This window comes from Hemiscyllium ocellatum, chromosome 39 (genome assembly GCF_020745735.1).
Source record: "Hemiscyllium ocellatum isolate sHemOce1 chromosome 39, sHemOce1.pat.X.cur, whole genome shotgun sequence".
Classification (NCBI taxonomy): Eukaryota; Metazoa; Chordata; class Chondrichthyes; order Orectolobiformes; family Hemiscylliidae; genus Hemiscyllium; species Hemiscyllium ocellatum.
The window spans coordinates 37369608-37385873 of NC_083439.1; the positions used below are offsets into that span (position 1 = coordinate 37369608).

General features: G+C 43.4%; 1 protein-coding gene across 3 annotated transcripts in view; it reads left to right on the plus strand.

Annotated features, from left to right (window-relative positions):
• LOC132834422 (bcl-2-related protein A1-like) overlaps positions 1–10514 on the plus strand; it is a 50756-nt gene extending 40242 nt beyond the window's left edge. For 2 of the 3 annotated variants that reach the window (XM_060853355.1, XM_060853357.1), the window contains exons 3-6: positions 6845–6952; positions 7775–7841; positions 9588–10062; positions 10181–10514. In XM_060853355.1, coding sequence (XP_060709338.1) covers positions 9637–10062; positions 10181–10327 — 573 coding nt within the window. In that variant the 5' untranslated portion in view covers positions 6845–6952; positions 7775–7841; positions 9588–9636 and the 3' untranslated portion in view covers positions 10328–10514. The remainder of the gene's footprint in view (positions 1–6844; positions 6953–7774; positions 7842–9587; positions 10063–10180) is intronic. The other variant, XM_060853358.1, reaches the window with a different exon arrangement.
• The last annotated feature ends 5752 nt before the right edge of the window (positions 10515–16266 follow it).

The following is a 16266-nucleotide window of genomic DNA, read 5'->3' on the forward strand; positions in this document are numbered from 1 at the left end:
CCCCGTGTCTACGTGGGTTTCCTCCGGGTGCTCCGGTTTCCTCCCACAGTCCAAAGATGTGCGGGTCAGGTGAATTGGCCATGCTAAATTGCCCGTAGTGTTAGGTAAGGGGCAAATGTATGGGTGGGTTGCGCTTCGGTGGGTCGGTGTGGACTTGTTGGGCCGAAGGGCCTGTTTCCACACTGTAAGTAATCTAATCTAAAGAGGCTGAATAGGTTGCGCCTGTTTTCCTCAGAACATTGGAGGCTGAGAAGTGACCTTTTTTTTTAAGGATACAGCGCAGTACAGGCCCTTCGGCCTTCGATGTTGCGCCGACCTTATGGAGGTTTATAAAATCATGAGGAGTATGGACAGGGTAAATCGACAAAGTCTTTTCTCTGAGGTGGGGGAGTCCAAAACTAGAGAGCATAGGTTTGGTAGAGAAGGAAAAGTTTTTAAAGGGACCTAGGATGCAACCTTTTCATGCAGAAAGCAGTTCATGTATGGAATGAGCTACCCGAGGAAGTGGTGGAGGCTGGTACAATTACAACGTATTTTAGGCATCTGGATGGATATATGGAAAGGAAGGGTTTAGAGGGATATGGGCCATGATGTATTGGCAAATGGAACTAAATTAGGTTAGGATATCTGGTTGGTATGGGTGAGTTGGCCCATTTCCTTGCTGGACATCTCTTTGACTCTATGTACCTCAGGACACTGAAAAGTTTTGTTTTACATGCAGTACAGCAGATCACAACATACAAAGACATAAAGCTCAAAGGGTGATTGAACAAAGCGAGAAATACAAAGTTAAGCTGAAAAGAAGTTGTTCAAGAAGCAAGAACAACATTAGATTCAAAATTTGAGAGGTCCATCCAGAAGTCTAATAACAGCAGGTTGTTCTTGAATCTGTTAATAAAAGCATTTTTATCTTCTGCCTGACAGAAGAGATTGGAAGAGATTCTAGGGGAGGCATTGGCGTAGTGGTATTATCACTAGGCTGTTAATCCAGACTCCCAGGTAATATTCTGGGGATACTGATTCAAATCCCAACATGGCAGATGTATGGATTCGCCCATGTATTTGTCCAAATACCTTTTAAATGTTGTTAATATACCCGCCACAACCACTTCTGATGGCAGCTCATCACATCTGCGTATCACTTTGTGTAAAAAGGTTGCCCCTCAGGTTCCCTTTTATTCTTTCCTTTCTGATGCCCTCTAGTCCTTGATTCCCCAACCTTGGGAAAAAAGAATGAGTACATTCACCCTGTTCGTACCTCTCATGACTTTATACATTTCAATAAGATCCCCCCCAATCTCTTTTCTAAAAAAAAACTCCGAGCTTGTCCAGCTTTTCCCTATAGCTCAGACTGTTGAGTCCTGGCAACATTCTTGTAAATTTCTTCTGAACTCTTTCTAGTTTAATAACAAGCTTCCTTCCAAGGTAACCAAACACTGAATGCAACAGGGCAGCCTCACTAATGTCTTGTACAACTGCAGCATAACTTACCAACTTTTTTACTCAATAACCTGACTGATGAAGGCCAGTGTGCCAAAAGTCTTCCTCATTGCCCTGTCTACCTTTTACTCCAGTGTCGGAGAACCGTGTGCCTGAACTCCAAGGTCCCTCTGTTCTTGTAGCCCTACCATTCATCATGAAACTATTATTTTGATTTGATTTTCCAAAATGCAAGGCCTCATACATTGTACTACATTTGCCATTTCCCAGCCCACTTCCCCAGCGGATGAAGGTCTTGCTGCAACTTCTGGTAGACTTCTTCACTGTCCATGATACCGCCTATTTTGGTGTCATCTGCAAACTTACTATTTATACCTTGTACATTCTCATCCAAATCATTGATATAGATAACAAACAGTAATGAGCCCAGCACAGACCCCTGAGGCGCTCCACTAGTCACAGGCCTCCAGTCCGACAAACATCCTTCCACTATTACCCTCTGCTTCCTACCATCAAGTCAATTGTGCATCCAATTTGCCGACTCCCCCGGATTCCATGCGATCTAACCTTCCAGAGAAGCTGACAATGTAAAACCTTGTCAAAGGCATTACTGAAATATCTGGAATTAAGAGTCTAATGATGACCATAATTCCATTACAGATTGTCATAAAACCCACCTAGCTCACTAATCTCCTTTAGAAAAAGAAAATTCCATCCTTACTTGGTATGGTCTACATGTGACTCCAGATCCACAGCAATATGGTTGACTCTTCAATGCAGGGGAACCTTGATTATCCGAATGAGATGGGTGGGCACTATTTTGTTCGGATAATCGATTATTTGGTTAATCAAGTAAATGCCTTTCCTCTGGGGTTCAGAGTTTTTAAAGTCTGCTCCCCATTCAGGAGACACACCGTGTGCGAGCCGCCGCCCACCCCCCACCCCCGCCCACCACCGATTCCAACAGTGCCCCTCTTCCTGATCCCCAACCACATCCAACACTGCTCTCCAAACAGAAGACGCAATCACTGTTGGAAACACATCTTTGATGTAATGTTTCTATCAGGACCTCGAGATCTCCTTCAGATAACCCGATTTTCGGATAATTGGTATTTGGATAATCGAGGTTCCTCTGTACTCTCTGGGCAATTAGGAAGTGGCAATAAGTGTTAGTCTAGGCAGCAACACTCTGATCCAGCGAATGAATTTTTAAAAAACCCAGGGTAGGAGGGGCCTTTGATAATGTTGGCTCCCTTTCCACAGCAATGAGAAGTGTAGATTGTTATGACAAGGGGTAAACCCTTTGCTATTTTAACATACAGGCATACAGAAAAGCTCACCTCGCCTCATAATCTATTAAAGTATGAGTGACAATTGTTTCTTTAAGTATTGAGATTTGGATAGTTTTTTTGTTACTTATATTAAACAATTTACTTAAACAATTTATTCTTTAACTCCAAGGAAAGAGATCATTAAACAACAACCATCTTCTACAATGTAAGCCTCTTTTGTCTGATCGATTTATCTATCTCACACTCTACAACAACATACTGATCTAATAAAACCCCGATTAAGACTTGCAAAACAAAAATCAAATTTCAAATCTAGCTAGCTGTTGGAATTCCCTTTGTATCTTCCTCTGTAGATTTTCCTGGATCATCTGCTGCAGATTTCATATAAAAAGGTACCTTTCAGAGAGAGGGTCTGCAGGCAGTATGGTGCTCTTTGTCTCTCTGGCTAACTGTCCAAAATGCCTGATTTTATACCCCAAAACATTGCATCGTCTCATTGGATGAATGTCGTCAAAACAGTAAAATTCAAATTTGATTGGGTTTTAAACTGATTGAGTAAAAAGTGAGGTCGGCAGATGCTGGAGATCAGAGCTGAAAATGTGTTGCTGGTTAAAGCACAGCAGGTCAAGCAGCATCCAAGGAACAGGAAATTCGACATTTCGGGCCAGAGCCCTTCATCAGGAATGAGGTAAGTGTGTCCAGCAGGCTAAGATAAAAGGTAGGGAGGAGGGACTTGGGGGAGGGGCGATGGAGGTGGGATAGGTGGAAGGAGGTCAAGGTGAGGGTGATAGGCCGGAGTGGGGTGGGGACGGTGAGGTCAGGAAGAGGATTGCAGGTTAGGAGGGTGGTGCTGAGTTCGAGGGAATCGACTGAGACAATGTGGGTGGGGGGGTGGAAATGAGGAAACTGGAGAAATCTGAGTTCATCCCTTGTGGTTGGAGAGTTCCCAGGCGGAAGATGAGGCGCTCTTCCTCCAACCGTCGTGTTGTTATGTTCTGGCGATGGAGGAGTCCAAGGACCTGCATGTCCTCGGTGGAGTGGGAAGGAGAGTTAAAGTGTTGAGCCACAGGGTGGTTGGGTTGGTTGGTCCAGGCGTCCCAGAGGTGTTCCCTGAAGCGTTCCGCAAGTAGGCGGCCTGTCTCCCCAATATAGAGGAGGCCACATCGGGTGCAGCGGATGCAATAGATGATGTGTGTGGAGGTGCAGGTAAATTTGTGACGGATATGGAAGGATCCCTTGGGACCTTGGAGAGAAGTAAGGGAGGAGGTGTGGGCGCAAGTTTTGCATTTCCTGCGGTTGCAGGGGAAGGTACCGGGAGTGGAGGTTGTGTTGGTGGGGGGTGTAGACCTGACGAGGGAGTCACGAAGGGAGTGGTCTTTGCGGAACGCTGATAGGGGAGGGGAGGGAAATATATCCTTGGTGATGGGGTCCGTTTGGAGGTGGCGGAAATGACGGCGGATGATACGCTGTATACGGAGGTTGGTGGGGTGGTAGGTGAGAACCAGTGGGGTTCTGTCCTGGTGGCGGTTGGAGGGGCGGGGCTCAAGGGCGGAGGAGCGGGAAGTGGAGGAGATGCGGTGGAGGGCATCGTCGATCATGTCTGGGGGGAATCTGCGGTCCTCAGGTCCACTCCCTTCGTGATTCCCTCATCAGGTCCACTCCCTGCTGCGCTTTAACCAGCAACACATTTTCAGCTTTTAAACTGATTGGCCAAATTTGAATTTGTTGTGTAACACAGCAACCCAGTGCAGTTATTTGTTTCTCAGTCAAATATTACATCTTAAATGCTTTCAGCACACTCTGTGCTTTTCTAGGTCCGTGCCAGCTTTTACTCTATCTTAAAGGTTAACAAGATGAAGTCAATGGATGAAAGGTTTGCTTGCATGATGAACTGGGCTGTGTTCACAACTGTCTGTAGTTTCTTGCGGTTCTGGGCAGAGCAGTTGCTGTACTAAGCCTTAATGCCTCTGAATAGAATGTTTTCTATCGTGCATCTGCAAAGGTTGGTGAGCATCTTTGTGGCCATGCCGAATTTCTCTTAGCGTCCTGAGGAAGAAGAGGCATTGTTAAGTCTTCTTGACCATTGCATCAACATGGCTGGTCGAGCACAGGTTGTTTGTGATCATCACTTCTAGGAACTTGAAGTTTTTGAATATCTCCACCTCAGCTCCATTGATGTAGATCGGGGTATGTCCTCTTTTTCCTGAAGTCAATGATCAGCTCTTTAGTTTTGCTGACATTGAGAGAAAGAGATTGTTATCTTTGCACTATGTCACCAAGTATTCTCCCTCTTTCCTGTATTCTGGCTTGTTGTTATTTGATATCCGACCTACAACAATAATGTTGTCAGTGAACATGTGGATAGAATTTGGAAGAAATTTGGCCACACAGTCATGAGTGTACAGGAAGTGCAATAGGGGGGTGAGTGTGCATTCTTGTGGGGCATCGGTTTTGACGATTGTCTGGGAAGAGGTGCTGTTGTCTATCTTCACTGATTGCTGTCTGTGGGTCAGGAAGTCGAGGATCCAGTTGCAGAGGACAGAATAGAGGTCTAGGTTAGAGTGTGAAGGTTAGTTTTGTTGTGATTATAGTGTTGAAGCAGAGCTGTAGTCAATAGGTAGAAGCCTGATCTATGCATCCTTATTATCCAGATGTTCCAGAGATGAGAGTAGGTCTAGGGAAATGGATTCTGCCATGGACCTGTTCCACGAGTAGACAAATTTCAATGGATTGAGGTAGGCTGGGAGGCTAAGATTGATGTGAGCCATGACTATGTAGATTTGTCATGTACTCAACCGTAAACAACACAAGAAGCATTCTGAATTATAATGTGACATCACTTGAGTGTAAACTGAAAGGTGTCATCTTTAAAAATAATATAATTAGAAAGGGCAAAGGTACTCAATAAAGAACAAAACTGAGCTAACCACATACAGGGCGAGCACTATTTCGTTCGGATAATTGATTATTCGGTTAATCCATTAAATACGTTTCCTCTCTTGGGGCTTGGAGTTTTTAAAGTCTCCTCCGCGTTCAGGAGATGAGGCAGCAGCACACAGCGCAAGAGCCCCCGCCCCGCCCGCCCGCTCCTAAACTCCAACACACGCACACACACACACGTACAGGAGATTATGTTAGAGAGATTATCTGGGGAATAGGGTTTAGGGTACATCTCTCTGTAGAACTCGAGGGAAAGTGTGGGGAGAGAGAGGGGGCAGGAGATTAGTCATTTGAGATGATGCCTCTTTAATCACTAAACAAAAGACGATCACTGTTGGAAACATGTCTTTGATGTAATGTTTCTCTCGGGACTTCGACATCTCGACATTTTGGATAATTGATATTTGGATAATTGAGGTTCCTCTGTCATTTCACCACCATAAGAAAATTCCTGTTGCCCCATGACATTGCCTGTCAGTAGCCTGCCTCAGTCTGTTTGGTAGAAAGTGCCAGACTGGGTGATTTCAATGCTCTAATGCCATTCTCCAGCCTCTTTTTTTAAAATTTAAAAAATATACTTTATTTGTAAAAAAAAATCTTTGTTTCTATACATAGTCACAAATGCAGTTCAGTTCTAGTAGTGTACCAATGAAACAAACAAACATTGGAGTTTGACACCATCCAAACAAAACAAAGACATTTCTTACACATGCAAGACTATATTTACATGCATTTGAGGCAGTGGAGGGTTGGATACTCCCATTTAACATCAGCAGAAAGATCTCAATGGTCTTTCTCCACTGCTCCTTAGCAGCAACTGTCCCAAGCTTTAGTGAGTCTGTTAGCACATAGTCCTGGACCTTAGAATGTACCAGACTGCAACACTCAGTCAAGTTTAGAGTGGTGCTGGAAAAGCACAGCAGGTCAGGCAGCATCCGAGGAGCAAGAAAATCAACGTTTTGGGCAGGAGCCCTTCAAGGTCACCTCCTTGCTCTGGAAGACCAACAAGTTTTGGTCAGACCAAAGAGTGACCTTCACTGAGTTGATGGTCTGCCAGGTGCAGTTGATGTTTGTCTCATTGTGTGTCACGGGAAATAGGCCTTAGAACTAGAGTCCTGTGTCACGGAGCTACACGGGACAAATCGTGATAAAATTGCTGTATCTTTCTCCAGACTTCCTTTGCCAAAGCACATTCCAGAAGATTGTGTAATAGTCTCAACCCCTACCAGCCGCTTTGAGAGCAGCGTAGACTGACCAGGTCTACATGAAGGATCTCACAGGTAATACCCTTCTCACCACCAGGCAAGTAATGCCATTCTCCAGCCTCCATTAACTTCAACTTTCCCAAACCTCTGCATCCTGTATTTTCATAGCATATGTTGGTCTATTTGCCTTGTGTTTTGCTGTTTTACTTAGTTACAATTGCAGTTTTTTAAAAAAAAATATCAATTTCAGTTTTAGAAAGGGCTGATTTTGTTTTTCTTCACTTTTAAAACAGCTAAATCCCAAACCTGATGACAGGATCAGTTAGGAGTAAGCAAATTAAAAGAAATATTATCTAGGTAACCCATCAAGATAATAAATAATCGTGGCGTCTAGATTTTGTTTATTTAGCAACAGAGAATACTCACCACAAATGTATTTGATATTTGAATAAAAATGTTAAATCTAAGAATCACTCCATCATTCACAGCAAATAAGGACTCCTCACATTCATGTTAACATCTACGTAAGAGCAGATTGCTGCACCTTGGGAGTGCAGGCTACAGGTGTGTCCTGACCATCAATTAATGCTGCACGATCCTAGCTGCTACTTCTGAAAGAAAGTAAAATGTTTTCCTCAGTGTACAACAGACCAAGTTATTTCACAGATTTTAATTTGATTTTTTTGTGCTATTGTTATCAAATATACAGTAAATGATTTGCACGGAAATGTAGTGTGTGTGGGTAGGTGAGTTCTCATGCTGGAGGAAGTGTTTGGGTTCTGACCTTTTCAATGATCGTAATTTCTGTTTTTATAATTTGAATGATGAAGTTCTTGTCCTTAAGTAAACTGTTTTTGTCACTCAATGAATTAAAATATTCTGCCCAATTTGTTTCAGAATCAATTTCTGAGGAACAATCTGATGTACAGAAAATAACTGGGATTGGTCATTCATATTTGAAAGAGTAAGTTTGTATTTATATAGCACCTTTGACAATCTCAAAATATCTTAAAACACTGCACACTCATGAATTATTTTGATTATTATCATTGTTATGTTGGAAAATATGGTGGTCAAGCTGCAATAAGCAACAATGAGGTAAGTGACCTGAATTGGTGACCTTGGTTTAGGGAGACAATTTGTTTAGAATACAAGGAAAAGTCTCCACCTGTTTTTATTTTCACAAAGTGCCATCGAACTTTGGCTTCTGCAATATTCCCACAGGAATGTCAGCCTAAATTTTGTACTGATGTAGATTTTACTTGGGAAGTTAAACTAAGACTTGTTTATAGATGTAGCACGGAAATCATCCAACTGGGATGTGTCACAGCTTGGTATGGTAACTGCACAGACCAAGACTGCAAGAAATTACAGAGTGTTGTGAATGTAACACAGTCCATCATGCAAACCAGCCTTCCATCCATCCACTGCCTCTGTCTCAGGATTCCATTGCCTCAGGAAAGCAGCCAACATGATCAAAGACCCCTCCCACCCAACTTACATTCTCTTCCACCTTCTTAAATCAAGCAAAAAATACAGAAGTTTGAAAACATGTATCAACAGCATGTTTCCTGCTGTTGTCAGATTTTTGAATGGACCTCTCTTATATTAGTGTTGCTGTTTTTCTGCACCTTATCTGTAGTTGTAACTCTATATCCTGCATTCTATTCTATATCTTGATGTACTTGTGTAAGGTACAATTTGTCTGAATAGCACGCAAACTCTTTTCACTCAATCTCAGTACGTGACGATAGTAAATCAAATCAAAATGAATGTAGCAGATAGTGTGGCATGGGTCAATGAGCTGAGGTAATCTCCCTGATATTCTCAAGGTTAACTATCCTTGAACCCACATCAATAAAAATGGGGAATGAGACATAGTGGAGAGTGTGGTGCTGGAAAAGCACATCCAGTAATGCAGCATCCGAGGAGCAGGAGAATCGACGTTTTGGCCATAAGCCTGAAAAGTCGACTGTCCTGCTCCCTGATGCTGCCTGGCCTGCTGTGCTTTTCCAGTACCACACCCTTTGACTCTGATTCTCCAGTACCTGCAGTCCTCACTTTTCCCAGTGAGACATACTGGTCTGTCTTGTCTTTATCCTTCAAAATGGAGGCCAAGTGCGACTTCCAAGTCAGACTCTTTGCTGACTCCTACATTGGAGTAGTAACTATACTTCGGCGGTACCTGATTGGCTGTGTAGCCTTTTGGGATGGCCTGAGATTCCGAGAGTGGCTCCAGATTAACAATATTTATTCATGGATTAGTGGTGCTGGAAGAGCACAGCAGTTTGATTTTATTGCTCCTCGGTTGCTGCCTGAACTGCTGTGCTCTCCCAGCACCACTGATCCAGAATCTGGTTTCCAGCATCTGCAGTCATTGTTGTTACCTAATATTTATTCATGGTACGCGCCTGCTGCCGATTACAGAATCGATTCGAACACGTATGTAAGCAGGCGCAGAGCAGTCACAAACATGTTTTGAACGTTTGATTTTCCTTTCGGCTGAGATAAGGTTCTGGCAATTGGGCGATTTCCACTTTCCCCTTTGAGGGAGAGTAACTCGAATAGAATTGTTCCGGTTAATTACCGAGGGGAAATTTGCTTCGCTCAGAGGTGGGTGGGCGGGTCTCAGTAACACATCAATTCTGCAAAATGGAAAGTCCGGGTCAGGTTGCTGCTAATAAAACCAAGGTCGGTGTGTTCATTGTAGAATGACACTGAGCTGAGACTGAGCGAGCAACTGAGAAAGACCAGCACTGATGATGAACCACGATTCACACTCGAGGCAGTTCGTCTACATGTTGATAAAGGATTATCTGAAGTTTGCATTGGAAGGACCTCAGGCAGCTCCTGCGAGCAGCAGCGCGGCTGAAACACTGCGTAAGGCGGCCTCCCTCTTCCAGGAAGTCAGACAGCGGGAGTTTGAACTCTACATCAAACAACTCAACATCGCTTCCACAGAGGACGTGAAGCAGGCGTTTCCCATTCTAATGAGCGAGATCTACTCAGATGGCAAGGATAACTGGAGCAGACTTGTGGCTTTGTATGCTTTTTGTGGAGAGTTAGTGAGGCACTTGAAAAGGAGAGGCATTCCAGAAGAAGAACTGGTTGAGGACGTGGCTCAGTGTATGGCTCATCACACGTGGACCGCCAAAGCTGCGTGGATCAAGGAGAACGGTAGCTGGGTAGGGAATTACTTCCACTCACCGCCAGATTACCCATTGTTCTGCTGCTTGAAATCACAGATGTTTGTGTCACGGTGTTGCATTCATTCATAAAGTTTACTTTTGTTTTTTTAACTAGGAGAAGGGGTTCGTAGAATACTTTAAACGGGAAGACACTGGATTTGTGGATTATTTCCGGCAGAAAAGTCCCCGATTTTCATATGCAAAGTTAGCAGCTGTCACAGGGATTATTGCTGCATTCTCCTTTGTGATTTACCAACACTGAAAACAGGGAAATGGTTCAGCTCTTTACACAGCATAACAGCTCAGCGGAAGAACATTGGCTCCTGACGGGAGAATCTGCAATTGGGTTTTATGAACCTTTTGTAAAGTTTGTTGCATCTCATTCGAATACATAACGTTAAATACAGTAAGCTCTGATTTGTAATAAATGTATATTTTTTATATAAATAAATATTGCAATGAGAATATATCCCAGGATTCCTGGAAACACTACAGCCAAATCTATCATTTCAAATGTAATATCACTGTTGTAATTAGAGAAGGTGAGGAGTGCAGATGCTGGAGATCTGAGTGGAAGAGTGTGGTGCTTGAAAAGCACAGCTGGTCAGGCAGCATCGGAGGAACAGGAGAGTTGATATTTCAAGCATAAGGTGTTCATCAGGAATGGTGGGGGTGGCCAAAGGGGACTGAGTGATAACTGGGAAGGGGTTGAGGCAGGGAAGAAGGTAGTTGGGAATGTGAAAGGTAGATGAAGGTGGGGGTGAAGTGGATAGGTGGGAAGGAAGATGGACAGGTCAAGAGGGTGATGTGGAGTTGGAAAGTTGGGATTGGGATAAGATGGAGGAAGGGAAATTAGAAAACTAGTGAAATCGACATTGATCCCATGTGGTTGGAGGGTCCCTATGCGGAAGATGAGGCGTTCTTCCTCCAGGCGTCAAATGTTTGGAGTTTGGCAATGGAGGAAGCCCAGCACTTGCATGTTATTGGTGGAGTGGGAGGGAGAGTTAATGTGTTCAGCCACAGGGCGGTGGGGTTGGTTAATGCCTGTGTCCCAGAGATGTTCCCTGAAATGTTCCACAAGTTGGCGTCCTGTCTCCCCAATATAGAGGAGACCACATCGAGAGCAATGAGCATAGTAGATGATGTGTGTGGAAGTACAGGTAAATCTCTGTCGGATGTGGAAGGATCCTTTGGGGCCTTGGACAGTGGTGACAGGGGAGGTGTGTATGCAGCGTTTGCACTTCTTGTAGTGGAGGGGAAGGTGCCAGGAGTGGAGGGCAACTGTTGTTACATCACTGTCGTAACATTGGATAATCATTAAAGGACAATATGGTAATAACCATGTCATTTAGATTAGATTAGACTTACAGTGTGGAAACAGGCCCTTCGGCCCAACAAGTCCACACCGACCCGCCGAAGCGCAACCCACCCATACCCCTACATTCACCCCTTACCTAACACTACGGACAATTTAGCATGGCCAATTCACCTGACCCGCACATCTTTGGACTGTGGGAGGAAACCGGAGCACCCGGAGGAAACCCACGCAGACACGGGGAGAACGTGCAAACTCCACACAGTCAGTCGCCTGAGTCGGGAATTGAACCCGGGTCTCCGGCGCTGTGAGGCAGCAGTGCTAACCACTGTGCCACCGTGCCGCCCACAAATAGTGAAGTTAGATAAAAGATAAACCTTGGCTAGGACCCCAAGATACTTCCCTGTCAAAGCAGAGTTGTGGTATCCTTTACATTTATATGAGAGAACAGCTAGGAGCCTTTAAATGTTTGGGAGAGGCAAAGAACATTAGAGTAGGAAATAGTACATTTTGTGAATAGGAAATTGTGTTTGATGAACTTGTTGAGGCTTTTTGAAGCTGTTACAAACAAAATTGATCAAGGAGAGTTGATGGACATAGTAAACTTAGGTTGTTTAAAAGATTATAGTGTATGTGATAGTTGGTATTGTTGAATTAATGATTGACTAACAGAAAAAATACAGACTTTTGGAGTAAATGGATAAATTGTGACTTGGTAGACAATGGCTCGAGAATTCCGCGAGGACCTATTCACTTAATGGTAAGGTTCTGAGAAGTGTTGCTAAACCAAGAGACCTTGGAGTACAGGTTCATAGTTCCTTGAAAGTGGAGTTGCAGGTAGATAGGATAGTGAACATTTTGTATGCTTGCCTTTATTGGTCAGTGCATTGAGTACAGGAGTTGAGGCGGCTGCACAGGACATCGGTTGGGCCACTTTTGCAATATTGTGTGCAATTCTGGTCCCCCTCCTACAGGAAAGATATTGTGAAAGTTGAAAGGGTTCAGAAAAAATTTACAAGGAAGTTTCCAGTTTTGGAGAATTTGAGCTATAAGGAGAGGCTGAATAGGCTGCGGCTGTTTTCCCTGGAGCGTACGAGGTTGAGAGATGACCTTATAGAAGTTTATAAAATCATGAGGGTTATGGATAGGGTAAATAGATAAGGTCTTTTCTCTGGATTGGAGAGTCCAAAACTAGAGGGCATAGGTTTAGGGTGAAGGGAAAAGAGGCCTAAGGGGCAACCTTTTCATGCAAAGGGTGAATGTATGGAATGAGCTGCCATAGGAAGTGGTGGAGACTGGTACAATTACAAGATTTAAAAGACATCTGGATGGGTATTTGAATAAGAAGGGTTTTGAGGGATATGGGCCAAATGCTGGCAAATAGGACTAGATTACATAGAACAGTACAGCGCAGTACAGGCCCTGTAGTGTCAGCCTTTTATCCTACTCTAAGACCAGACTAAATTATGTACCTTTCATTGTACTATCTTACATGTGCCTAGCCAAGAGTCACTTAATTTATCTGAATCTACTACCAATGCTGGCAGTGCATTCCACACCCCCCCAATCCCCCCACTCTTTAAGATAGAGTAAGTTAGGATATCCTGATCGGCATGGACAATTTGGACCAAAGGATCCTTGGGCTCCAACTGATCACATTACATACCAATGCTTTGATGTTGGGGACCAAATGTGATTTTCCAAATTTGCAGATGAATCAAAGCTAAGTAGGATCAATTAATAATTCTGAAGAACAGTCATATTGGACATGAAACATTAACTTTGTTCCTCTCTCCACAAGTACTGTCAGACCTGCTGAGTTTCTCTGGCACTTTGTTTTTTGATTTCAGATTTCCAGCATCAGCTGTATTTTGTATAGAAACAGACCCTTCAGTCCAACCCGTCCATGCCGACCAGATATCCCAACTCAATCTAGTCCCACCTGCCAGCACCTGGCTCATTTCCCTCCAAACCCTTCCTATTCATATAATCATCCAAGTGCCTTTTAAATGTTGCAATTGTACTAGCCTCCACCACTTCCTCTGGCAGCTCATTCCATACATGTACCACCCTCTGCTTGAAAAGGTTGCCCCTTGGGTCTCTTTTATATCTTTCCCCTATCACCCTAAACATATGCCCTCTAGTTTTGGACTCCTCCACCCCAGGGAAAAGACTTTGTGTATTTGTCTTATCCATGCCCCTCATAATTTTGTAAACCTCTATAAGGTCACCCCTCAGCCTCCGATGCTCCAGGGAAAACAGCCCCAGCCTATTCAGCCTCTCCTTATAGCTCAAATCCTCCAACCCTGGCAACATTCTTGTAAATCTTTTCTGAACCCTTTCAAGTTTCACAACATCTTTCTGATAGGATGGAGACCAGAATTGCATGCAATATTCCAACAGTGGCCTAACCAATGTTCTGTACAGCCGCAACATGACCTCCCAACTCCTGTACTCAATTAGGCTGATGAAAGAAAGCATACCAAACGCCTTCTTCACTATCCTATCTACCTGCGACTCCACTTTCAAGGAACTATGAACCTGTACTTCAAGGTCTCTTTGTTCAGCAGCACTCCCTAGGACCTTATCATTAAGAGTATAAGTCCTGCTTTGATTTGCTTTCCCAAAATGCAGCACCACGCATTTATCTGAATTAAACTCCATCTGCCACTCCTCAGCTCATTGGCCCATCTGATCAAGATCCTGTTGTAATCTGAGGTAACCTTCTTCGCTGTCCACTAAACCTCCAATTTTGCTGTCATCTTCAAATTTACTAACTGTACCTCTTATGCTCACATCCAAATCATTTATATAAATGACAAAAATAAGTGGACCCAGCATCGATCCTTGTGGCATTCCACTGGTCACAGGCCTACAGTCTGAAAAATCTTTCCAATAGGAGGGAGACCAGAATTGCACACAATATTCCAAAAGTGGCCTCAACCAATGTCCTGTACAGCTGCAAAATTACTTTCCAAATCCTATACCCAATGCTCTGACCAATAAAGGAAAGCATACCAAATACATTCTTTACTATCCTATCCAGCTGCAACTCTACTTTCATGGAATTATGATCATCAAAGAACTCCAACAAATTTGTGAGGTTTGATCTCCCATGCACAAAGCCATGCTGACTATTTATAATCAAACCCTGACTTTCCAAATGCATGTATATCTTATCTCTAACAATCTTCTCAAGTAACTTACTTATCACAGATGTTAGGCATGCTGGTATATTGATCCCAATTTGTCTTTGCAGCCCTTCTTGAATAAGGGCACAATTTTCACTACTAGGATCTCACCAGTGGCTAACGATGATACAAAAATATCAGCCAGGGCCCCGCAATTTCTTCTCTAGCCTCTTGCAGTGTTCTTGGGTATATCTGGTCAGGATGAGGAGATTTATCCACCTTTATACATTCTAATACATTCAACACCACTTCTACTGTGATATGGACTGTCCCTAAGATATGACCACTAACTTCCCCAAGTTCTTAAGTCTTCATGTATTTCCCCACGGTAAACACAGGAGAAATAATCATTGAGAACCTTGCCCATCATCTGTGGTTCTACACATACATGTCCACCTTGGTCCTTGAGGGGCCCTATTGTCTCTTAAGTTATTCTTTTTCCTTTAATATACTTAAAGTACCTCTTTGGATTCACTCTAATCTTCTGAGCTAAGGCTATCTGATGTCCTCTTTTCACCATCTTGATTTCCTTCTTCAGTAAACTCCAGTATTCCCTAATGAAGGGTTTTTGACCGAAACGTCGATTTTCCTGCTCCTCGGATGCTGCCTGGCCTGCTGTGCTTTTCCAGCACCACAGTCTTGACTCGAATCTCTAGCATCTGCAGTCCTCACTTTCGCCTCCTGTATTCCCTGTATACTTCTAGGGATTCCCTTGATCCCAGCTACTTGTACCTGAGGTTTTTGGTCAAAGCCTCAATATCTCTTGTCACCCACGGTTCCCTATTCCTGCCAACCTTGCCTTTCACCCTCACAGAAACTTATAGACCTTGAATTCTAGCAACTCACTTTTAAATGCCTCCAACTTGCTGAAGGACCCTTCACCTGCAAATAAACTACTCCAATCAAGATCCTGTCTAATTCCATCAAAATTCACCTTGCACCAATTTAGAAATTGAACCCATGGACCAGTTTTGTCCCTGTCCATAGCTGTTTTAAAATTCATAGGAGTGGATCTTCTGGTTCATCCATGGTTTCCATGGGGAACACTGGGATTTACTTCTTTAGCATGCTATCCTCTACACTTACTCTTGAATTGAATTGAGTTGAATTTATTGTCATGTGTCCGAGTTACAGTGGAAAGCTTTGCCTTGCAAGCAATACAGGCAAATCACATTGTTAAGTAGCATGAAGTCTAGGACAGCAGGAGTTCTTGAACGTGGACAGTCCACCAACTCCAAGCAGTCATGTAGGAGCTCATCCATTACTTCAGACCAGCATTATATGAATTATGATTGGCAATAAATGTATTGAATGGATTGGTGTCAGTTTGGTGCAGCTAGTTCTGTAAGAATATGATGTGTCATTAGGACCACATTTAGGAGACAGTGACAACTATAACATTTAAGTTGGCCATAGCAATCCAGAGCAAAATACATCAATCAGAAGACCAGTGAGAATGAGTCTGGCTCTGGTAAATTGAAATGAAAGATTAACAGACAATTAGATTAACCAAACCGGAAATGTAGCTACAACAACAAATTCATAGAGAGCATTTTGGATAGCTTCTTAGAGCAATATGTCATGGAGTTGTGGGATCATGTCCAAATAATGACCTAAATCAGTGAGTGGTGAAAATAGCCTCTTTTATTCAGCAACCACAGCGCAAGTTCGAGGCGGCAATACAATCCCGAGTTA